This window comes from Nerophis lumbriciformis, linkage group LG14 (assembly GCF_033978685.3).
Source record: "Nerophis lumbriciformis linkage group LG14, RoL_Nlum_v2.1, whole genome shotgun sequence".
NCBI classification, from domain to species: Eukaryota; Metazoa; Chordata; class Actinopteri; order Syngnathiformes; family Syngnathidae; genus Nerophis; species Nerophis lumbriciformis.
In genome coordinates this window covers 33,217,116-33,243,759 of record NC_084561.2, presented here as the reverse complement: position 1 = coordinate 33,243,759, position 26,644 = coordinate 33,217,116, and the positions used below count along the sequence as shown (strand labels likewise).

Below are 26,644 nucleotides of genomic sequence, written 5' to 3'. Positions count from 1 at the left end.
GAACGTAGATCGACCGGTAAATTGAGAGCTTTGCCTTCCGGCTCAGCTCCTTCTTCACCACAACGGATCGATACAGCGTCCGCATTACTGAAGACGCCGCACCGATCCGCCTGTCGATCTCACCATCCCCTCTTCCCTCACTCGTGAACAAGACTCCGAGGCAATCAGACAGTCCGATACCCCGTACTCTCTGAGCACTCCCCACAGGACTTCCCGAGGGACACGGTCGAATAACTTCTCCAAGTCCACAATAGTGTTGTATTGTTTATGTATATATTTACCTTTTTTTTTTTTAATTGTGAGCCACGTAGGCTTTGTGAAACATGACAACCTGTTGCTCAAATTGAATTGCCCCTTGAGGGATTAATAAAGTTGTTTGAATTGAATTGGAATTGAGATGTTACATGATGTTGGTGGTGTACAACCTGTTGTGCTAATAAAAACGGTGATAAAAAATTAATTTTTTCACATCTTTATTTACTCACCAATTTCAAATAGTACCGATAAGAGTAACGATGAATACCGGTATCAATAAGGAATAACGATATTGGTTTCGGTATGGATACAGTCTCGAGGATATACATCCCTAATCCAAATAGGTTCATTAGGTCTTCAAATAATTATGCAGTTTGTTATTCTTATAGCCAGACCTGTGTGGTTATTTCCATACCTGACGGTTTCGGCTACAACTGTTGCCTTCCTTAGAGGTTGTCAAGGCAACAGTTGTAGCCGCAAACACACAGATCTGGCTATAAGAATGACAGATTGCGATCTACATCCCTATTGGAATTGGGGGTTAAATCACCAAAATGATTCCCGGGCGCAGCCACCGCTGCTGCCCACTGCTCCCCTCACCTCCCAGGGGGTGATCAAGGGTGATGGGTCAAATGCAGAGAATAATTTCGCCACACCTAGTGTGTGTGTGACAATCATTGGTACTTTAACTTTAACTTTTATTAACAGCACCCATGACCCACAGAGCATCTGATTGTTGGTGGGCAATTGTTGATATGCCGCAGACAGAATTACAAACTGCCATGCTGAGGTGTTATTTCCTCTGCAGTACTATGTCATCATTTCACTTCTGTGGACTTCAGGACAGCGATGGGTAAAAATGCTGAAAACGCTTCCCTCAAACACTAAGGAATAGATCCGTTTTTTTAAATCATTTTTCAATTTCCGGCGGACCTGTGCAAGTGAAAACAAAATAATTTTTTTTTAAAGTCTACTAATTGTAAAATAGCTTAATTACTGCTGTCCTGGTTGTTGAATGGTCAAAGGAAAACTATTTTTGGGGAGGAATTTGCTCATCATCCATACTATGTGAGACAAGAACACACAGTGTTTCCCTTTTTTGAAGTTAAGAAAATCATATTTACATAGCGCTTTTCTCTAGTGACTCAAAGCGCTTTACATAGTGCAACCCATTATCTAAAGTTACATTTAAAACAATGCAGGGACTGGGAGCAGGTGGGTGAAATGTCTTGCCCAAGGACACAGCGCATGTGACTAGGATGGCAGAAGCGGGTATCAAACCTAGAACCCTCAAGTTGCTGGCACGCAAAAAACGGCTAGCATGAAGCGACTGACAATGCAGGTCATGGGGATTCATTTCTAATCATGGTAGACTTTGTGAGAGCCAACAATCACTATTTTGGCACAAATGATGATCCAGAACCTATCTTTTTTAGCTTGAGTATATACTGTAGGATGAGTGTGGAGGGAGATGTGGCCAGCGCTGCATGCAGGAGCAAAGGTAACCACCTCTGTTCATGGTGCTGAGGACAGAGCACCATCAGACGGGGGAGTGGCAGTGCTGACGGCGAGACACAGCTGGCAGGTGATTAGATTTCACAGGTGGTACGTGTTAATCTAATCATCTGTTGTCTTTAACAGTAAACGGCCGGGAGCAGGAGGGGAGAGAGGATACGGACGTGACTGAAAAGTCACGTTCTGCCGGAGAAAAGAATTTGATAATATCTATGTACATTAAAACTTTGTTCAACTTCGCACGCCTGGCTCCTGTGAAGTGTATGTCAGTGGTACCGCTAGGAAGCGACCTCTACAATGAGCTACACGTTTTTTAAGATGGGTGCTAAGCAGATCCCTTTTTAGCTGGTAGCGTGAGGAATTTTGAAGTTTCAAACTTTTTCAAACTCATTAAGGGGATTTAGCAGCAACACCAGTAACTACTAGCATACATATGAGCTCTCAATAGTAGCCGGGGACACTGTGAGCAAGACACTGTGTCACTATGCCAGTAAAGTAGTTCCTCGGAGATAGCTCCGACAACAACAATGTTGCTATAGCTTGGTTAATATGCAGGCCACATCATGTAGATTTTTAAAATGTTTTTTAGAGGGATTTATGAACAAAATAGTAAACTCCCCTTTACATGCATTGTTAGTCGCCACATGCTAGCATTTTTTTTTTTTTTTACTATCGAGAACGCACAGAAAAGGGAGGATGTGTGTTTTGTCTCATACTGGGATTGTGGATGATAGGCAAAATGTTAAAAGTGTAGTTTTCCTTTACATTTAAATTAAATTGAAACAACACTTAGATCTTAATTGTTAACCAAAATGAACATAAAACATTCAAAAGCTTGATGCAATGACCTCTTCATCATGGTGATTATTTCAGTGTGTTAATTATTGTTTCCCTCTTCCAGAAAGTCCTCCACCAGTTTGTTGAATTCCTCAGCGAACCTCAGATGGAGATTGTGTTTTCCGTTTGGCATCAGGTGTAATCTAAATTTGGACATAATTTTAATAACAATGAAAAACATAGTTATGAATTAGTTTGTATGTGAGTAAAAAAGTTAATTTGATCCCATACCAACCAGCAAGCATTCTGACCCCCACAGGAAAATGCTCCTAATATCAATGTGTTATGTGGATAAAAGACACACCCTAAAACTAACCCTAAAACCCTTAACACAGGGGTCCTTTATATATATATATATATATATATATATATATATATATATATGTGTGTGTATATACACATGGCCAAAAGTTTGGACACCTGCGGGATGTTCCAAATAAGTGTTTGATGAGCATTCATCAACTTTATCAGTCTTTTTTGCCACTTGTGCCAGCTTTTTTGGAACAAGTTGCAGGCATCAAATTCCAAATGAGCTAATATTTGCCCAAAATAACCAAGTTTAACAGCTCCAACGTTAAGTATCTTGTCTTTGCAGTCTATATAATTGAATATAGGTTGAAAAGGATTTGTAAAACAATGTATTCTGTTTTTATTTACGATTTACACAACGTGCCAACTTCACTGGTTTTGGGTTTTGTACATTGGCTAGGTGAAACAGAGTCATGTGGCCGTGCATGCTAAAACAAGTCTCTCTAAACGAACCGAATGAATGTGTCTTTGCAAGTAGTAGTCAATAAACTATAAATAGTTATAATGATGATTATAACTATAATGTTTGTTTCAGTGTTCTGCATACGGCCGTACTGCCCAGAGGATCAGATAGAAGTGCAGAAGATTTTCATGGAGATGAAAATCTCCATGAAAATGTCTAATGTAACAGTAAAAGTAACATTTCTTCTTGACAAAAATATTCAAGTAAAAGTAAAACAACATTACAATTAGGGATGTCCAATAATGGCTTTTTGCCGATATCCGATATTCCGATATTGTCCAACTCTTTAATTACCGATACCGATATCAACCGATACCGATATCAACCGATATATACAGTTGTGGAATTAACACATTATTATGCCTACTTTGGACAACCAGGTATGGTGAAGATAAGGTACTTTAAAAAAAAAAAAATAATAAAATAAGATAAATAAATTAAAAACATTTTCTTGAATAAAATAGAAAGTAAAACAATATAAAAACGGTTACATTGAAACTAGTAATTAATGATAATTAGTCAAATGAACTGTTAAAGGTTAGTACTATTAGTGGACCAGCAGCACGCACAATCATGTGTGCTTACGGACTGTATCCCTTGCAGACAGTATTGATATATATTGACATATAATGTAGGAACCAGAATATTAATAACAGAAAGAAACAACCCTTTTGTGTGAATGAGTGTGAATGGGGGAGGAAGGTTTTTTGGGTTGGTGCACTAATTGTAAGTGTATCTTGTGTTTTTTATGTTGATTTAATAAAAAACAAACAAAAAAAAACGATACCGATAATAAAAAAAACGATACCGATAATTTCCGATATTATATTTTAACGCATCTCTGATTACAATTATTCTGAAAAGTACAATTTATCCAAAAAGTTACTTCAGTAAATGTAACGTGTTACCACCCACCACTGCAAGGAGATCATTATTGGTGCAAAAATTTAAAATTAAGTAAATATATAATAACAGTCAAATGCCCTGCTGACTCTGGAGCTTTTTCCAAGATTTCACTTCATGGAGTATTTCGGGTTTAGTGTTTCCCCCACCAAATTAGGGTGTGAAATGTTTGACATATTTTCCCTGGCTGTTACAATAAACAATAATGGACTGTTCACAGCTTTATAATGGGGCATACTTGCAAAATCAGCAGGGAATCAAATACTCCTTTCCCCCACTATTTCACGTTGCCTCACCTTGATCCCTGGATATGTTTGAGAAGGAAGTGTGGGTGGAAGCTGGGGACCATTGGATCTTTTTCTCCATGAATGATCAGAGTCGGACATCTGATCAGAGGAAGAAGTTCAATGCAGATGTTCCCTAAAAGGAAGACATTTTAAACAAAATAAAATGACCTGATCATGCGATTCTTGATATTGAAACATTTCCATCCCCCCAACAAATCTAATTCAAAACATTCATATATGTGCGTATCATAGCTTGGGAATATTATAAAATACTATGGTGTATTAATCAGCATTCTAGTTTTCAAAATACTTTGGTTTCTTTGGCTCAGCAACCACGTCTCTCACTGCTCTCAAGCATTTTCTGAAGAAATTTAGATTTCTAGCTTTGTTTTATTGTATTAACTGTATCCTCTCAGCATCCATTGCACCGGTCACTTCCAAACCTTCTAAGATTTCTCGTTGTTCCCATTGGGTTGAGTGTTTTCTTGCCCTGATGTGGGATCTGATGATGTCATTGTGGCTTGCGCAGCCCTTTGAGACATTTATAATCAAGAGCTATATAAATAAACTTTGATTGATTGATTGACTGATTTAATTATGAAGGAATATATTGATAATTAAATGACATGCTACCATATAATACATATAGTTTAATGAATATATAGATATTTTAAGCATTTGATCGGTACGCTGACAATTATATAGTATACCTGTGGGATAACTAGTATAACAATAAATGTTCTTGTTTGCTAGCTTGTTTACCTGAGAAATAGTTAACTCTTAGGTCTTATATACAGTATAGTTACTATACTGTATATAAGATCTACTATACCATAGTACAGGGGTGTCAAACTAATTTTCATTGAGGGCCACATCGCAGGAATGGCTGCTTTCAGAGGGCCGTTTTTTTTAAATTAATTTACATTATGCATGCGGGTAATAACCTGTGATTAATCATGATTAATCAAAATGCATATGCATTTTATTATTCGATTTTTTTTTAATGTATAACTTGCTTTAAAATCATAAATAAAGGTGACACGCAGATATTTAACTATTTGTGTTTATCTCACAAAAATAGTTTTCCAATACAGTATATAATAATATAATTGGCATGATCAGATAATATTAAAGTTTAAAAAATGCATTTTTTTCTGTCAAAATTGAAAGAACGAATGCATTTAGTAAAAAAAATCAAATAAGTATTTTATTGAAACCCATTTTTTCCAGGCTTTCGTGGGCCACATAGAATGATGTGGCGGTCCTGAACTGGCCCCCGGGCCTTGAGTTTGACACCTGTGCCATAGTAGGTCGAATGTACAGTGCATCCGGAAAGCGTATCACAGCGCTCCACTTTTTCCACATTTTGTTATGTTACAGCCTTATTCAGGGCCGGCCCAAGGCATAGGCCGTATAGGCAAATGCTAAGGGCGCCGTCCATCAGGGGGCGCCACGCCAGTGCCACAAATGTTGGAGGAAAAAAAAAAAAAAAAAAAAGTTGGTACTATTATTTCTAAATACAAAAAATAATCCCACGTTAATTAAAATGCAAAGTAAAGCCTATTTAATAGAAATATTATTTGTTACAACATTACGGGTTAATATTGTGGAGGGGACTAAATTGTTATGGAAAATAATAATGTAACGTTAGGTAATTACAGTACTCCCACCTTACATTCCTTTAGGGACATTTGTATTAGATCTTTTAAGCAGGTGTTTTTTGTTTACACTGTTATTGCCTTCTGGTTAGATAATGTTTGCCCTGCAGGTAATAGTCACTTTTCCACCCCTTTATATATTAGGTATAGTTGTAAGTAAAAAAAAAAGGTCAAAGACAAAGCTATTCGGGTTCTTGTGAGTATATACACTTCACTGCCGATGTGGGGGGGCGCCACCTAAAATCTTGCCTAGGGCGCCAGATTGGTTAGGGCCGGGCCTGGCCTTATTCCACAAAGGGATAGATTCCTTTTTTGTCCTCAAAATTCTACAGACAATACTCCATCATGACAGTGTGAAAAGTTTTTGTTTAATTTAATTTTGAAAATGTGTTAAAAATAAATGGGAGACTAGTCAGGATTAGGGATGTATACCGTGTACCGGTATTTCTTGGTCATATATATATATATATATATATATATATATATATATATATATATATATATATATATATATATATATATATATATATATATATGTATATATATGTATGTGTGGGAAAAAAATCACAAGACTATTTCATCTCTACAGGTCTGTTTCATGAGGGGGGGTTCCCTCAATCATCAGGAGATTTTAATGGGAGCATTCACATACCATGGTTTATATAGGGCACAGAGTGGGTGGGTACAGGCTGGCGTAGGGGCGTGGTGATTGGCTCATGTGTTACCTAGGAGGTGTTTCCGTCTGTGGCGGCATGCTGTTACAATTTCGCTGCGCTTGTTGAGGGATGACAGGTCTGGACGGTAAATAATAAACAGTTTCTCTTTCAAGCATAGGTTGCATCTTTTATTACCACTATTGTAAGGTGTGCTGGATGCAAGAATTTGCCATTGAATATTCAACATTATTGTCTTTGAGGTCCCAAATGTGTTTGCTGAGTTCTGTGGTATTCCGCAGGTTTTGGTTCCTGAAAGAAGCCTTGTGATTGTTCCATCTGGTTTTGAATTCTCCCTCGGTTAATCCTACATATGTGTCGGATGTGTTAATGTCCTTGCGTATTACCTTAGATTGGTAGACAACTGATGTTTGTAAGCACCCCCTGTTGAGAGGGCAATCAGGTTTCTTTCGACAGTTACAGCCTTTGTTGGTTTTGGAGTCGCTCTGTCCGGGGGCCGACGGCTCATTTGCAATTGTTTTGTTGTGGTTTGAGATGATTTGTCGTATATTGTTCATACAGCTGTAGCTCAATTTAATGTTGTTCTTGTTGAATACTTTTCTTAGGGTGTTGTCTTTGGGAAAGTGTTTGTCAATCAGATTGAGGAATTTGTGTCCAATGTTAGTTGAGACGTTTTTGCTGTATGGGGGGTTGTACCAGATGATGTCGTTTCGTTTTCTGTTCTTTTTTGGCTGGTTTCCTGGCGTGGGTTCATAGGTGAGGGTGAAATTGTATCCGCTTTCATCAAGGGCTTTTTGGTACGGGGGGGTTGCTTGGTCAAATTCAGCTTTGCTAGATGACAGCATCGATAGCCTTTTATTAATTCCGGTAGGTATTCTTTTCGTGGTGGTGGGTGGGTGGTTGCTGTCATGGTGCACGTATTGGAGTGTTGTGTTGGGTTTCGTGAATGGTTGGTAGCTGTTATTTCTCAGGTTGAAAGTGACGTCAAGGAAGTTGACGGTTTGCTTGTTGGCTTCAATCGTGATCCGTAGGCCGTTCTCTTTGAACATTTGGCATATGCGCTTCTTGGTATTCTCGCTGCTCCTTGGCGAGGCGCGACACACTGCCAGTCCGTCATCACGGTAAATACCAAGGTTCAGATTGAGGCTAGCGAGCTGGGAGAGGAGGAAACTCCCAACGAGTTCACACGTTTCTGCTCCGTCAAAACTTCCCATAGTGACGTCAAATGTTGCATTGTTCTTTTTTTGCCATGGTGTACTGTTGTGGATGAGAATGGAGTTTTTTGCGTGGATGATGATGTTTCTTTCGTTGCCTGTGATTGAGTCGTAGTCTGAGGCGAAGTCTAGTGCTTGAGTCAGTAGGTCTTGTGTGATGGAAGGGTAAAATTCTTCGATATCAAAGGAGATAAAGTTGTGCTGTTGTTTGTCTTGGATGTTGTTGAACCATTTGATTACTGCTGCTGTATTTCTCCATTGGTTGAGTGGTGTTTTGTCCTTGATTTTTGTGTTGACTCTGTCCAGGATTATTTTGCTGATTTTTCCTATTTCAGATTTAGTTGGGTTTATTAGTCGGCATGTTGGGTTATTTGCGAAGTTGGGTTTGTGGTCCTTCAATGTGATGAAGGCTTCCTTGTTGGCTGTGGCGTCCACCCTGTCCTCAATGTCCAGTTCAGCCGCGATCCTTTTATTTTCCAGGTGGATGTTCTGTAAGGTGTTGGGTTGCGCTTTTTTGTATGATTTGGTGATGCTTCTGTCCAGTAAGGTGTGATGTTCTGTTATGTCCATTCTGTAGAAGTTTGTGGTTTTATCGGCAGCTATGATGAGGTTGTTTACTTTCTTGATGCGTATATATGTATATATGTATATGTATATATATATATATATATACACATATATATATATATATATATACATACATACATACATACATACATACATACATACATATATATATATATATATATATATATATATATATATATATATATATATATATACAAAACCCAAAACCAGTGAAGTTGGCACTTTGTGTAATTTGTAAAAAAAAAACAGAATATAATGATTTGCGAATCCTTTTCAACTTATATTCAATTGAATAGACTGCAAAGACAAGATATTTAATGTTCGAAATGAGAAACTAAAAATGTTTTTGCAAATAATCATTAACTTAGAATTTAATGGCAGCAAGACATTGCAAAAAAGTTGGCACAGGGGCATTTTTACCACCTTGTTACATGGCCTTTCCTTTTAACAACACTTAGTAAACGTTTGGGAACTGAGGAGACCAATTTTTGAAGCTTTTCACGTGGAATTCTTTTTCATTCTTGCTTGATGTACAACTTAAGTTGTTCAATAGTTCGGGGTCTCCGTTGTGGTATTTTACGCTTCATAATGCGCCACACATTTCCCATGGGAGACAAGTCTGGACTACAGGCAGGCCAGTCTAGTACCTGCACTCTTTTACTATGAAGCCACGCTGTTGTAACACGTGCAAATGTGGCTTGGCATTGTCTTGCTGAAATAAGCAGGGGCGTCCATGAAAAAAACGTTGCTTGGATGGATATGTTGCTCCAAAACCTGTATGTACCTTTCAGCGATAATGGTGCCTTCACAGATGTGTAAGTTACCCATGCCTTGGGCACTAATACACCCCCATACCATCACAGATGCTGGCTTTTGAACTGCGCATATAACAGTCTGGATGGTTCTTTTCCTCTTTGGTCCGGAGGATACGACGTCCACAGTTTCCAAAAACAATTTGACTCGTCAGACCACTGAACACTTTTCCACTTTGCATCAGTCCATCTTATATGAGCTCGGGCCCAGCGAAGTGTTTCTGGGTGTTGTTGATAAATGGCTTTGGCTTTGCATAATAGGGTTTTAACTTGCAGTTACAGATGTAGCAACAAACTGTAGTTACTGACAGTGGTTTTCTGAAGTGTTCCTGAGCCCATGTGGTGATATCCTTTACACACTGATGTTGCTTTTTGATGCAGTGCCGCCTGAGAGATCGAAGGTCATGGGCATTGCTGCTTACGTGCTGTGATTTCTCCAGATTCTCTGAACCTTTTGATGATATTACGGACCGTAGATGGTGTAATCCCTAAATTCCTTGCAATGGCTCGTTGAGAAATGTTGTTCTTAAACTGTTCGACAATTTGCCCACGCATTTGTTCACAAAGTGGTGACCCTCGCCTCATCCTTGTTTGTGAATGACTGAGCGTTTCATGGAAGCTGCTTTTATACCCAGTCATGGCAATTAGCTTGTTCATCTGTGGGATGTTCCAAACAAGTGTTTGATGAGCATTTCTCTCTGTTCTCAGTCTTTTTTGCCACTTGTGCCAGCTTTTTTGAAGTCAAAATCAAAATCAAATTCCAAATGAGCAAATATTTGCAAAAAATAACAAAGTTTACCAGTTCGAACGTTAAGTATCTTGGCTTTGCAGTCTATTCAATTGAATATATGTTGAAAAGGATTTGTAAATCATTGTATTCTGTTTTTATTTACGAATTACACAATGTGCCAACTTCACTGGTTTTGTGTTTTGTATTTAGATACATATAAGTGTATGTTGGTGAACCTCGCTCCCTAAGACTTAAGGTTACAAGACTTAAGGTTACAAATGTGTTTTATTTTTTACACATACATATATAAAGTTAAAGTTAAAAGTTAAAGTACCAATGATTGTCACACACACACTAGGTGTGGCGAAATTATTCTCTGCATTTGACCCATCACCCTTGATCACCCCCTGGGAGGTGAGGGGAGCAGTGGGCAGCAGCGGTGGCCGCGCCCGGGAATCATTTTTGGTGATTTAACCCCCAATTCCAACCCTTGATACTGAGTGCCAAGCAGGGAGGTAATGGGTCCCATTTTTATAGTCTTTGGTATGACTCGGCCGGGGTTTGAACCCACAACCTACCGATCTCAGGGCGGACACTCTAACCACTAGGCCACTGAGTAGGTGGTATATATAATGTATACAATGTGTGTGTTTCTATATGTCTTTCCAGGATCACCCTTATGATCCTGCTTTTACTCGCTTATGGTTGACAACACAAAATCAGTACCTTCTGGTCTCTGTGCAAACTGGGAGATTCCATCCAGCCAGGCCACCCATGTTTTAGCAAACAATTCTGCACCATATACCTCCTCCATGGGCTGCCTCATCTTTGCGCTCCATCTGGACACATCACGGACCACTTGGCGATCGCACAGAGCCACAGGTGCGCGCATGCAAGACAATTACGTGACAAAACATGCCTGTTAATAAACTAATCTACACGAGTTGAAGAGGGAAATGTAAAGAGAAATCACCATTGTAAATGTCAAGGTCATGTTGTGATACGAAAGCATTAGATCCCCATACGACCATCTTGTTGATTAACATGGGGTTCATGGCAGCAGCTATTAGGGCTGTAATTCCTCCATCACTCCACCCCAGCAGAGAGAACTTGACAAACCCCAAAGTCTAAAATGAAAATGCTATGCATTAGTGAGATACACTGATATGAAATACATTAGCAGTATCTGCGCTAGTGGTTTAGGAAATTGTATGAAATGCTCTTTCCAATCACAATGTATTTACCTTCATTAAATCCACTGCGTCCCTTGCATCCCTTTCAAAGAAGTCTGTTGGGAAGTCTCTGTCCGGGGGTCGTGATCGTCCATAACCACGAGGATCCCAGCCCACAACAGTAAAGAGCTCCTTGTTCAAAGACTTAAGCTGGGGTTGAAAATCTGTCTTAGTGCTTCCTGTTGCAAAAAATATATATAATGATGATAAGACAGACCCTATTTACTGTACTCCTATGTGTTGACTCCGCCATATATTGTATTGTGGTATGTACCCAGAGCACCAGGAAGTAACAGCACAGCGTGTTTCCCTGTGCCTGTCTTCTCATAGTAAAGATCCACTCCATTAACATGCTGCCTGCCAGAGGTCAGTGAAGAGCTGCAAAAAAAAAACAGATGTCTTACGTTACACTGTTGGCGTTAACACACTTTATGTGTATTTTTACGCATTGAAATCAGAAAGGACGCACAGATTTTTTTTTTTTACCGACCCTGCCTTCTCTGGGTCGAAACTTTTGTTGAGTACTACTCATACTACTGTATCAAATGACATTTAAAATAACTTGCAATATTCTAAATTTGTTGCCATTATTTGCCCTGGAAGTGTAGATGTGGTAGTTTTTAACTGACTGATGATCTACATATAGGTGAGAATAATCAATTCAATTTGCATGTGCATGTATGCCCTGGCACTCGATTATCATATTTTCATGACCGAAGCAAAAAACTTTTTTACACTTTTATACTGAAAGAAATACACCTACAACTTATTAAATGAAAATATAGAAAAAACTACCGGCAGCGGTAAAGTTTAGATCCATATTATAATTGAATACATTTACACATGCATAAAAATGTGTTTTCCTTTGTATTATTTTTTCAATGAATTAAGTAAAGTTTATGACAACCTTTTTCCAAAACACAATATAGAATGTGAGATACAACAGGATAATGCATACATTTATCATTGGTTTTCAAAACAGTTACAAAAAATGTGGGACCCCAAAAATGTACTGTGGGACCCCATTTTGAAAATTCCTAGCGCCAACACTGTGTTGCTATGAAATGATTTTAGTATTGTTTAATATATATATATATTTATACATACACACAGTACAGGCCAAAAGTTTGGACACCCTTCTCATTTAAATGTGTTTGCTTTATTTTCCTGACTATTTACATTGTAGATTGAAGGCATGACACTTGTGAAGTGAAAACCATTTCAGGTGACTACCTCTTGAAGCTCATCGAGAGAATGCCAAGAGTGTGCGAAGCAGTAATCAGAGCAAATTGTGGCTATTTTGAAGAAACTACAATATAAAACATGTTTTGCAGTTATTTTGCCTGTTTTTGTTAAGTACATAACTCCACAGGTGTTCATTCATAGTTTTTATGTCTTCAGTGACAACCTACAATGTAAATAGTCATGAAAATAAAGAAAATGCATTGAATGAGAAGGTGTGTACAAACTTTTGGCCTGTCCTGTATTAGGGGTGTGCATCGCTACCTTAAATACCGATCTGATATGAATCTAGATATATGGGTTACGATTCACTAACAATGTATTTTAATACATTACAAGTCAATGCGACTCGATGCGATACAATTCGACACAGATTGAATCTTTGCATGGTGAAAAAAATGTAATGTATCATGCATCGTGTCAGAACAATGTTATTGTGTTTAATTCTTAAATATACACAGACAAAACAGGCGGTTCCCCCATTATGTATGAGCAAATTGTAGTACTAAAACGTCACAGGCTAATTTGCAACCCTTGTCCCTGGTTAGGCTTTTAAAGAAAAGTTGAGAAAAGTGAAAAACACAGTGCAAAATAAAAATACATTAAAAATAATTGGCCCCCTTTGTCTATAGTACATCCAGTTCTAGTGCTCATAATTCTGATTTTCCTTAAGCCATTTTTTCAGTTTTGTGGAGAAAAGTTTAATGTCCGACTGTGACTTTAACTTTTCACATTGTCTTGTAAACAGACAATATTTTCGGTATATTAGATGGAATTTTCCATTTAATATACCAACAATATTGTCTGATTATGAGACAATGTGAAGAGTACATAAATAAGAAAACATAATGAACTTTTTTATGTGATTTAATCTCCAATGGCAAAGACTTCCACAGATGTGAGGCCTTCACTGAGAACGCAGACTGACCCAGAGTCGTCTGGCACCTTTTCGCTCTAGAGCAGTGGTCTCAAACATGCGGCCCGCGGGCCATTTGTGGCCCGCAAGACGTTATTTTGCGGCCCTCACCTTAATATGAAAGTTTATTGTTAGTGCGGCCCGCGAGTTTTAAATGAATGGCGCTTGACAGCGTTGTGCACGGAGCTGAAGGAATCTACCAATCACGGTGTGGTAAAAGGCTCTAGACCAGGGGTCGGCAACCCAAAATGTTGAAAGAGCCATATTGGACCAAAAATACAAAAACAAATCTGTCTGGAGCCGCAAAAAATTAAAAGCCATATTACATACAGATAGTGTGTCATATATAAATTGAATTAAGATGACTTAAAGGAAACTAAATGACCTCAAATATACCTACAGATGAGGCATAATGATGCAATATGTACATATAGCTAGCCTAAATAGCATGTTAGCATCGATTAGCTTGCAGTCATACAGTGACCAAATATGTCTGATTAGCACTCCACACAAGTCAATAACATCAACAAAACTCACCTTTGTGCATGCATGCACAACGTTAAAAGTCTGGTGGACAAAATGAGACAGAAAAAGAAGTGGCATAAAACACGTCCTAGAAAGTCGGAGAAAGTTATACATGTAAACAAACTACGGTGAGTTCAAGGACCGCCAAAATTAGTAGGACAAAACGGTGCTCGCCAAATACTCGAATCAGTGAAGCATGTTTAATATAAACAGTGTGCTTTATAACAATTAGGGAGGTTTGTGTCATGTTTGTCCTCCTACAGAAACCCTATTAAAACAAAAAAATATATATTTTTTCCCCTCATCTTTTTCCATTTTTCATTAATGTTGTGTCGTTCGCAAGCGATTCGTTCTAACGAACGAATCTTTTGAGTGAACGTACTGAACCGAATCACTTCATGAACTGATTCGTTCCTTTCTCAGTTCAGTTGAGCTCCGCCGCGACCATGCCGGTATGAGTGGAACTGGCGCATTCTGTGACTCACTGAACCCTCGACGTCAGCGAACGACGCAGCCAGCTACTCATCATGGGGGCGGGGGGAGGGACTGAGCGAACGATTCGTTCACCGCGGATTAACGACATGAATCACTCAGTGAACGACAGAATCAGGACTCGCGAACCTACTGACACAGAGAACTGACTGTGTCGCGGAGGAGGACATCACATTGAGGCTCTCGTTCAGTCACTGTGCGCGTCGTTCATTGGGTGCTGAGGGCTTGTGTCGTTCGCGAACTGACACACACCGAGATCTGCCGCTGGGGAAGCTGTTACTGACTGACTCATGATTCGCCGACCTGCACACAGAACTGCTGTTGCAGAAGTGATTCAGGTTCACGTACTGAACTGTGCTGACTGTGTCACTCACTGCCTGGTGTACTGCATGCACAGAGCTGTGTAGGGACTCGCTTTCACCCTATTTGCTGCTTCTCCCGCGAATGTCTGCACTGTACTACGCACGCCCCCCCCCTCCTTTTTTTTTTTTGAACGACTCAATTTAAGGAACTGATTCTGGTGGTTCAGTACAGTCAAAAGAACTGCCTCCCTTCATGTTATTTTATTTTTATTTATCTCCTTCATTGATGTGCATCTTTGATCGATAGACAATTATACCTCAATTATTCAATTATACATTTATACACCAATGCCTGAGAAGGAGCAGGATGAAGAAAAATCTTATATTTTTCTGCCCCCTTCAACATAACACGTAGTCTTACATAATGAGATCATATAAACCAACAATTACATCCAAATATAACGAAAACAAACAAAAAAACACAAGAAAAAAACACAAGAAGTGCAAAACTTCATGATGTACAAACCGAACAAAAAAAACAAAAGAAGTAATATACACCTCACGGGATGATACAAAACAAATACAAAACCAGGCAAAAAATAAGTAAAATAATAAATATAATGCAAAATGTAAACACTTATGGCTGTCCATATGATCTTATTGTTCTGTCTTTATATATTTTTTCAATTGGAATATATTTTTACAATCTTTTATCTCATTGTAAAGAGAATTCCATAGTTGAACCCCCACCACTGATATGCACATTTGTTTTAAAGTTGTCCTTGAATACTGATGTTGGAAATGACCTTTTCTTCTATGCTCTTCATTCTCAGAAGTGATGACAAACATTTTTTGTAAATTTGCTGGTAATGTTTTACTTTTAGCCTTAAACATGACACATAATGTCTGTAACTTTACTAGCTCCTGTAATTTCAATAAACCAGTATTAATAAATAATATGTTAGTGTGTTCTAAGTAATCTACTTTATGAATAATCCCTATAGCTCTTTTTTGTAGTTGATACAGAGAAAGTTGCAGCGCACAAGGAATACAATTTGAAACGTCATTATACAACTAGACATGCTGAGGAGTATGCAAAATACCAGGGAGATGAGAGAGTGAACCGGGTTGCAAATTTTAAAACCAGTCTACTGAGGCAACAAGATTTCGTCAAGAAAGCAAGCGAAAAGAACGATGCAGCAGTCAAAGCTAGCTACATGGTGAGTGAGATGGTTGCTAGGGCGGGAAAGCCATTCAAAGAAGGTGAATTCATTCAAAATGTAATGTTAGATTTTTTTTTAAGAAATCTTTTCTTGCGGCCCAGCCTCACCCAGTTTCTGCATCAAGTGGCCCCCAGGTAAATTGAGTTTGAGACCCCTGCTCTAGAGCTCCCACCGACTGCAGCCCGAGTCCGCACACCTTCACTACTGTATCTTTGTATTTCTTTACACATCACATCAGGGGCTAATCCATTAAGACACTTAAAAATAGCTTTTAGAAATTAGAAATATATTTAATTATCAAAACTCATCCTTTTATATTTTTGGGTAATGTGGCAGTGATGATGCTTCATTGTTTTTTGGTCAACTACCTTTAGTGTTTGTTTATATAATGACAACAGAGTCATATGGGAAAAAAACCTTTGCATGCATGTAAACTTGTGCAGCTTGAACAGATAAACAAGGTCTAATAAGCCTGAAACAATTTTTATTTCTTGTTATGGTCTTAGTCATTTTTATAATATGGCCATCAAATTTTAGCTTAGGGTCCAAAATACCACCCAAAAATTTAAATTCCTATACCTGCTCTATTTTATTTTGATTAATGTTGACCTGAATTTCATTTAATGATTGTTTCTTCAAAAAGAAACACACTGAGACTGTTTGGTTATAATTTAGGGTTAAACAGTTATTTTGAAGTCATTTTGAATCTTCAGCTAACTGTCTGTTTAATATCTCTGAAGCCTGTTAAGGGATGCCGGCTGCCACATAAATGATCGTATCAACTGCTTACATTTGGCAGATGGTATTTTTACAAATATTGGGGAGGTCATTTACATATATACTGAAAGGCAGCGGGCCCAAAATAGATCCTTGTGGCACACCCAAATCATCATTTATTACGTCTGATTTTACACCATTCATTTGAACACATTGTTGTCGCAATTCAAAATATGATTTCAACCAATTTACGGGTTGTTTTGATGAATTAAATTGTTTTTCATTTTGTCATCAAAACTCTGTGATTTACAGTGTTGAAAGCTTTTTTTTAACCTAAAAATACTGCTCCAACATATTTACCCTTGTCCAAACTACATTTGACCATTTCGGTGAAGTGGCACACAGCCATTTCAGTAGAATGTTTGGGCCGGAATTAAATTTGTTTAGGATTTAGTAAATGATTTTCTTCTAAATGGGTCATCAATTGTTCAGCCAACAGCTTCTCAAGTCCGGTCGGTGGCAGTAGATGATCGACCAATTGGTTGATAATTGCATGCCTCATCTACTGCACTAGACTTAAAAATTGGTGTCACAACAGCTGTTTTAAAACTTTATGGGAATTCACCATTTTTAATGGATATATTTACTAAGTGTAATATGGGTTTTGATAATAGTGTAGCATGCTTTTTTATTAAAGAGGTTTCTATATGAAATATATATTTTGCTTTTGAATTGTTCAGATAGCTAATACAAACCTCAAACCAGTGAAGTTGGCATGTTGTGTAAATCGTAAATAAAAACAGAATACATTGATTTTCAAATCCTTTTCAACCAATATTCAATTGAATACACTGCAAAGACAAGATATTTACCGTTCGAACTGGGAAACGTTGTTATTTTTTGCAAATATTAGCTCATTTGGAATTTGATGCTTAAAACATGTTTTAAAAAAGCTGGCACAAGTGGCAAAACAGACTGAGAAAGTTGAGGAATGCTCATCAAACACTTATTTGGAACCTTGAACAGGTGAACAGGCTAATTGGGAACAGAACTATCCGGACTGTTCTTGGCGCAAAGTTGAAAAGCCAGCATCTGTGATGGTATGGGGGTGTATTAGTGCCCAAGGCATGGGTAACTTACACATCTGTGAAGGCATCATTAATGCTGAAAGGTACATACAGGTTTGGAGAAACATATGTTGCTATACAAGCAACGTATTTTTCATGGACGCCCCTGCTTATTTCAGCAAGACAATGCCAAGCCACATGTTACAACAGCGTGGCTTCGTATTAAAAGAGTGCAGGTACTAGACTGGCCTGCCTGTGGTCCAGACCTGTCTCCCATTGAAGATGTGTGGCGCATTATGAAGCGTAAAATATGACAATGTAGACCCCGGACTGTTGAACAACTTAAGGTGTACATCAAGCAAGAATGGGAAAGAATCCCACCTGAATAATCTCAAAAATTGGTCTCCTCGGTTCCCAAAGGTTTACTGACTGTTGTTAAAAGGAAAGGCCATATAACACAGTGGTAAAAATGCCCCTAGCCAACTTTTTTGCAATGTGTTGATGCCATTACATTCTAAGTTAATGGTTATTTGCAAAAAAAAATTAAGTTTCTCAATTCGTACATTAAATATCTTGTCTTTGCAGTCTATTCAATTGAATATAAGTTGAAAAGGATTTGCAAATCATTGTATTCTGTTTTTATTTACAAATTACACAATGTGCCAACTTCACTGGTTTTGTAATTTCATGTATCTTAATAATAATAATAATAATAATAATTATAATAATAATAATAATGGATTAGATTTATATGGCGCTTTTCTAGACACTCAAAGCGCTTCACAGACAAATGAGAACCTATTATCTTGTTTTGATAAGCCAGTCTAATGAGAAAAGATGAAGGTGAATCTTCCGTATCATTGCATGGTAGCGGTCTTGGGATAGAACTGGCTGCAAGTTAACTAAACAGCAGCTTTAGTGTAGAAACTCAAATACTTATCAAAGTGTCATTCTGCTTACTGTGCAGCTCTGTCTTTATCTTTAGCACAATGAACAGTGTAGTAGATGCTGTGATTACCTCGCAAAGTTGTGGCTAAGTTGTGGCTGGAAGTCTTTCAAATCAATGTCCTTGTCTTGCTCTGCTAGCATAGCTTAGCATCCCTAGGTCATTCATCGCCCGCTTGAGTGTCTCCATGCCTTCACAACAGGTGGGTGCTCAGATTAGTCATGCAGCCGCGACTTTATCGCTGCTTTCCAAACATTACAGATGTCGATACTTTTATCTAACCAACTATTCTTTTTTAAATATCCAAATGTTCACAACACTTTAGATTTAAGATTTGGGGGTGCATTGTTTGGAAACTCCTTGGGTGCTGTCTGCCATTGTGCTCTGTTGTTGTCAGTCGCAAACGGAAATGTTATTCTCCTATTACGTCATCACAGAATTTGCGCAAGATTACAGCGGCCCTATTTTGTAGCAAAGCTCCAATCAACTGATTTATGACTTTCCAACCAGACATGGACCTATCAATACTAGATAAAGATCGATCCAGAGGCTCGCCAAACAATGTACTCATATCTCTAAAGTTAAAATCTGTTTTCGATTTATACCGATTAATATTTAGAACCCTAATATACAGTATATATATATTGTATATATATATACTTATATACACATACATACATACATACATACATATATATATATATATATATATATATATATATATACATATATATATATATATATATATATAAAGGGAATAAGCGGTAGGAAATGGATGGATGGATGGATACATACACAGTACAGTATATATACACATGCACACACATCACAGGCCCCAAGACACAGTGTTGACTGTAAAGATTCCCCTGTGTACTTGCTATACATTTCAACCAAGTAGTAGTACTTTTACTTCAGTACGATATTTCAGTGATGTCCCTACCCGAACGGTACCCGAAGATCCGATCTGTCCACGAAGCCTACGTCACTTCTGCCAACTTGTTTTACGGCAGTTACCGCCGTCACAGTAACTACGTTTTTTTTCTTTTCTAATCTTTATTTTTAATAACAATGTCATACAATATATTTCATACAAAACAAACGTTATTTCAAAATACAGTATTTATTTTAAAACCGTACGGCTCCGTGCAGAAACCTAAACGATGTGTTAAGCAGCCTTAAATGGGAAATAAATAAAACACATTTCTACATTATTTACCGTACGCCAAATACATCTATACTGACATATTTTTTGTCAGGCCGCAGATATAGTATTTTCAGGACAGAACACTCAGAAGATAATACAAATAATACCAGAAGAAATGAACACATTAAAGTGATTGCTTGACAAAAACAGACTATCCTTGAATTTCAGTAAAACTAAGATAAGGTTATTCCGTAACAGCAGAAGAGAAAGTCGAACACAAATACAAGTACAAGGAGTAGACATTGTAAGAGTAAAATAAACCACATTTTGGGGGTAATAATAGATGATAGTAGATCAATAAAGTTTGTCTAAGTCTAAAAGAGAGAACACACAAAAGCTAATACAAATAATAACAGAAAAAATTTACAAATTAAAAAGATGGTTTGAAAAAAACAGACTCTGAATCTAAGTACAACTAAAATAATGCTGTTTGGTAACAGTAGAAGGGAAAGTCAAACACAAATACAAATAGACGGAGTAAATATTCAAAGGTTAAAAGAAAACACATTTTTGGGTGTACTAATAGATGATAAATTGAACTGGAAATCTCATATAAAAATATACAACATAAAGTAACAAGAAACTCGTCAATAATGAATAAAGCAAAATATGTTCTGGACCAAAAATCACTTCATATTCTCTACTGCTCACTAGTGTTACCATATATGAATTATTATGCAGAAAAATAGGGAAACAACTACAAATGTGCGCTTTATTAACTAACGGTGTTACAAAAAAGATCAATTTGAATAATAATTCTGTTGGATATAGAGAACATACAAACCCTTTTTTTATTGAATCAAAAATATTGAAATTCAATGATTTGGTGCATTTGCAAACAGCTAAAATTATGTATAAAGCAATATAACCTCCGCGACCCCAAAGGGAATAAGCGGTAGAAAATGGATGGACCCAAGAATGTACAACATTTTTTCTCAACAAAAGAGGAGAAATATCACCCTAGAGGAAAATCTAATTAATAACATTTGTATAGTCGTACAACACTTAAAACCTTTAGCATATCCGTATGTGGAATTAAATTATGGAATGGATTAACTAAATAAATCAAACAAAGCACCAATATGATTCAGTTTAAGAGACTGTTCAAACTACAAGTGTTCACAAAGTACACAGCACAAGAACTATGATGAACATCTGGAACCCTTTTTTTTTTTAGATAAAGATTATTTTTGTATTTAATATTTGTTTACTTACGTATATTATTCATTTCTTATTTATTCACTGTTCTGTTACAGAGAACAAGGAAACGGGATAAAATGGCTATGATAAGAAAAGGAGTAGGATTAAATAAGATCAGCTTCTTCCTACTCCTTTTCGGACATGCTGTAATGAAACAACTGGAAATATGTGATGCATCACATTGTATCGTATGCATGTTCCAAATAAACTGAAAAGCACAGGCATAGCATGTACAGTGTTTACAAACAGCCACCACAGTTGACATGCCACCACACAGACAATTACATAATTTCTCCAAAGCTAAAGGAGATTTTGGCAAAATGAGGGTAATTGGTAATTTTTTTGGGTCGTTCTGTGCATTGATTTTTACATTTCTTGCGCCGTCAGGAGCCTGCTTGTCACCAAACACTGCATGAATGCAGCAGCAGACTGTATTAAATAAGGTCGCAAAATTATACTTTCACAAAATTAAAGCATGTTTTATTGCAAGTTTATAAACTAGGGTATGTTTGAACTATATTTAATGTAAAACATTTGTATGCTCCTACAACACTTAAAACCTTTAGTATATCAGTATGTGGAATTAAATTATGGAACGGATTAACCAAAGAAATCAAACAAAGCACCGATATGATTCAGTTTAAGAGACGGTTCAAACTACAAATGTTCACAAAGTACACAGAACAAGAACTATGGTGAACATCTTGAACCCTTTTTTTCCATTGAGACAAAGATTATTTATATATTTTATATTTGTATGCTTACTACGGTATATTATTTATTTACTATTTATCTGTCCACTGTTCTGTTACAGAGAACAAAGAAATTGGATAAAAATTGCTATGGTATGAAAATGGGTAGGATTAAAAATGAGCTCTGCTTCTTCCTACCCCTTTTCGGACGTGCTATAATGAAACAACTGGAATTGTGTGAAGCATTACATTGTATCGTAATAAACTGAAACTGAACTGTAAACATATAAATACATAATGTTTTGGTTTATTTCGTCAGAAAAACTAACCTCAAAACGACAGCAGTTGCACACGTCCTTGGTAGAAAAAATGGCGCCTGTTCTTTAATCAGTGGCACCCCCTGGCGTCATTCACTGCAATGGCAGAAGAGTCAATGTGGTTGAACATTTAAATCCACCCTTTGTTTATATTTATATAGTTGTGCCCTTTCACGCCGAGGTAAACTATTATTTTATACAAAACAATAATAAAGCTTTCAAATATCACAGCACTTGACGTCGCACTAGATCTGTCGTAAAATATTGCAAGTCCAGGAACGAAGTGACGTATGTTTTGCGCTTGCGCGGACCGATCGGGTTTTTCGGTACCGATCGGGTAGTGACACTCGTTTCACCTCCGCGACTAAGCGAACGAGTAAACAGATTGAAAACCGGATCCAGTAGAACTCGGGAGTTTTGGAACGACTCTCTCATGAGTCGCGCATCTCGAAGGAACATGCAACGAGCAATTGGACCTCATTTAACGACACAAATGTGTTCATAAAACAAGGTAAGGGTATTTCAGCGGATACATTTTTCAGTAGAATATGAACACGTTACCAGTAGGACTGCATCGCTGTCGTCGTTCTCTGAATGTTGAACAGGCTCCCTGCCCGCAAGAACGTCGCCATTGGCGCGGGAAGTGGTAAACAAAGTCCACACTCCTGCCGTGTTGTACTACGGACCTTCGCTGTTTTAAAGTGAAAGTACACAAACAAACGGACACACCCCCAATGTGCTGGTAAAATCAGTTACATGAGATTTATTTCTTGTCTTTTTTAAATAACAGTGAAGCATTTTTAAATGGCCATAAGAGTTTTTTGATTGATTGAAACTTTTATTAGTAGATTGCACAGTATACACTAGTACAGAGTCATACTTGCCAACCCTCCCGAATTTTCCGGGAGACTTCCGAAATTCAGCGCCTCTCCCGAAAACCTCCCGGGACAAATATTCTCCCGAAAAACTCCCGATTGTCAGCCGGAGGGAAGCCACGCCCCCTCCAGCTCCATGCGGACCTGAGTGAGGACAGCTTTTTTTCATGACGGGAGGACAACAGGGTGACAAGAACTAAATAATCCAGACTAGAGATAATTTGTATTATTATGTTTATTTTACCTAAAAATAAATATATTTATTCGATGAGGTGGCGACTTGTCCAGGGTGTACCCCGCCTTCCGCCCGATTGTAGCTGAGATAGGCTCCAGCGCCCCCCGCGACCCCAAAGGGAATAAGCGGTAGAAAATGGATGGATGAAATTAAAAATAAATAAACGTTTACTATATTTGGCTAAAAACATCAAAATGAATTGTATTTTTATTTGTATTTTTTCCTCATTCTTTATTACATCCAGCCATAGAATTATACATTAAAATAAACATATTTGAAATAATTTATTTTAAATTATCATAATAATTCATTTAAAATGACCATATTTAATTATTAAAATAATTGCTTGTTTATCAACAACTTTAGCATTTTATTCATTACATTTTGAAACTCTCAGAAGCCAAGTTATGTTATATTCCTTAATATTTATTTATGCAAGTTTTAAGTATCAATTATCTAAACACAGTTTTGTTTGCATATTTTCAGGATGTATATATATATATATATATATATATATATATATATATATATATATATATATATATATATATATATATATATGTATGAAATACTTGACTTGGTGAATTCTAGCGGTCAATATACTCCTCCCCTCTTAATCACGCCCCCAACCAAGCCCCGCCCCACCCCCGAGCAACCCGAGCACTGCTGGAGGGCCACATCAACAATATTTCAATTAAATTTTGCTCAATATTATTTTTGATATACCGTAAGATAAATAATAATAATAATATTAATAATAATACTTTCATTTAACCTAACTTAACTTTATACAAAAGCAAATTGCTTTTGATAGTTTTATTTTTAACACTGTCTTACACTACACCTCCTGATGTATAATACAATGCAAAAATGTCAATTTCTCCACTGCGTTAATTTAAAGTTTATCCTGCATCCTCTTTAAAAGTCCAACATTTTTCCCCGTCATATTTTGACAACCATCTGTTGTCACACCTGCCAGCTTGTCCCATTTCAGTCCTAACATGTCCAAACACGCATTTACCTATGTGAACAAGTCATTACCTGTGGTTGTCCCTTTTAATTAACTGCATGGCTGCCAGCTCCTCCGTGATTTGAAAGTCAGCAGTTATCCCACGTAAGAAGATGAGCAGCTGGGCGGTGTCACGTACATCACAGCTCTCATCCAAAGCCAGCGAAAAAGTCAAAGTCGGTCGTTCTGTTCTTCAGCTGAAGCTCCAAGTTTCCGGGCATATCAGTGCAACAGAGTCCAATAAGCACTCCTTAATAAACTCTCCGTCAGAAAATGCCTTACTTTTTCTGGCGATTTTGTGATAAATGACGAAACTTGTCCTGACGGCTGCATTCTGGGGGTGTGAAATATGGCAAAAAGTCCTTGTTGGGTTTGCAATTTTACCATCAACGCATCAGCCTCCCTTGCGCGCTCTTCATCGGTTAGATTCCGGTATTTTTCCTCGTGCTTCGTCATGTAGTGGCGATTCAAATTATATTCTTTAAACACAGTAAGCTGTGTACCACAAATTAAGCACACGGCTTTACCTTTAATTTCTGTAAAGAAATACTTGGCAGTCCATGTCTTGTTGAAAACACGGCATTCGTCATCAACTTTTCTGTTTTTAGCGTTTCGGGGGTAAACCGTGCATCACTTGTCGCTGTGCACCTTCACTCTCAGGTTACACCCGGACATACGTTCATAAATAACACTTTTCAAAATAAAAGCAGCACAGTTGTATTGCGCGCACGACATAGATGTTTTTTTAACTTTATTTTGTAAAGCAATGCAGCTAATGGGAACTATCAATTTTACCTTTAAATCACTTTAAAAATGCATTCAAAAACCGCCAACAATACTTTATCTACCTTCCGTAACCTGTATCATAACCAAGCTGTAGCGACAAAAAGATAGCTTCAGAGGGTGTGAATCCTCATTTGTCCAAAATATGTTGTCTGTTACCAACATTCTAGTCACAGCCGTTGTGTCCTTGGGCAAGACACATTACCCAACCACACCGGTTAAATGTAACTTAAAGGTGTACATAATGGGTTTCACTATGTAAAGCGTTTCGAGTCACTAGAGAAAGGCGCTATATAAATATAATTCACTTCACATAACTACATTGCCCATTGCACTGCAAACAAAAATGACTTGTTGAAGACTTAAAAAGCAGGTGTTGATAAAAGGCTTCCCTGCTGTGAGATGCTGCACTCTATAATTTTTTTTTTTAGTGTTGTATTCCATCCATCCATCCATCTTCTTCCGCTTGTCCGAGGTCGGGTCGCGGGGGCAGCAGCCTCAGCAGCAGTCTCTCAAGCCACTTCGTCCAGCTCTTCCCGGGGGATCTCGAGGCGTTCCCAGGCCAGCCGGGAGACATAGTCTTCCCAACGTGTCCTGGGTCTTCCCCGTGGCCTCCTACTGGTCGGACGTGCCCTATACACCTCCCTAGGGAGGCGGTCGGGTGGCATCCTGACCAGATGCCCGAACCATCTCATCTGGCTCCTCTCGATGTGGAGGAGCAGCGGCTTTGAGCTCCCCCCGGATGGCAGAGCTTCTCACCCTATCTCTAAGGGAGAGCCCCGCCACCCGGCAGAGGAAACTCATTTCGGCCGCTTGTACCCGTGATCTTGTCCTTTTGGTCATAACCCAAAGTTCATGACCATAGGTGAGGATGGGAACGTAGATCGACCGGTAAATTGAGAGCTTTGCCTTCCGGCTCAGCTCCTTCTTCACCACAACGGATCGATACAGCGTCCGCATTACCGAAGACGCCGCACCGATCCGCCTGTCGATCTCACCATCCACTCTTCCCTCACTCGTGAACAAGACTCCGAGGCACTTGAACTCCTCCACTTGGGGCAGTGTCTCCTCCCCAACTCGGAGATGGCACTCCACCTTTTTCCGGGCGAGAACCATGGACTCGGACTTGGAGGTGCTGATTCCCATCCCAGTCGCTTCACATTCAGCTGCGAACCGATCCAGTGAGGGCTGAAGATCCTGGCCAGATGAAGCCATCAGGACCACATAATCTGCAAAAAGCAGAGACCTAATCCTGCAGCCACCTCAACGCCTTGACTGCGCCTAGAAATTCTGTCCATAAAAGTTATGAACAGAATCGGTGACAAAGGGCAGCCTTGGCGGAGTCCAACCCTCACTGGAAACGTGTCCAAATTACTGCCGGCAATGCGGACCAAGCTCTGACACTGATCGTACAGGGAGCGG

The 26,644-nt window shown here is 38.2% G+C and overlaps 2 protein-coding genes across 2 annotated transcripts in view; one reads left to right on the top strand and one right to left on the bottom strand.

Annotated features, from left to right (window-relative positions):
• Positions 1–960: 960 nt before the first annotated feature.
• LOC133616404 (valacyclovir hydrolase-like) lies at positions 961–23,025 on the bottom strand. The gene is made up of 7 exons (XM_072914696.1): positions 22,882–23,025; positions 11,752–11,855; positions 11,490–11,656; positions 11,219–11,372; positions 10,972–11,103; positions 4,579–4,702; positions 961–2,750 (listed from the first exon to the last, which is right to left on the bottom strand). Exons 1-7 carry the CDS (start codon positions 22,950–22,952, stop codon positions 2,648–2,650), a joined length of 855 nt encoding a protein of 284 aa, XP_072770797.1. The 5' UTR covers positions 22,953–23,025; the 3' UTR covers positions 961–2,647.
• The window catches only part of LOC133616858 (dual specificity protein phosphatase 22-B-like), a 57,486-nt gene continuing 53,503 nt past the window's right edge, over positions 22,662–26,644 (top strand). Inside the window, exon 1 of the mRNA XM_072914698.1 lies at positions 22,662–22,831. The gene's annotated coding sequence lies outside the window, so the exon portion shown is untranslated. The remainder of the gene's footprint in view (positions 22,832–26,644) is intronic.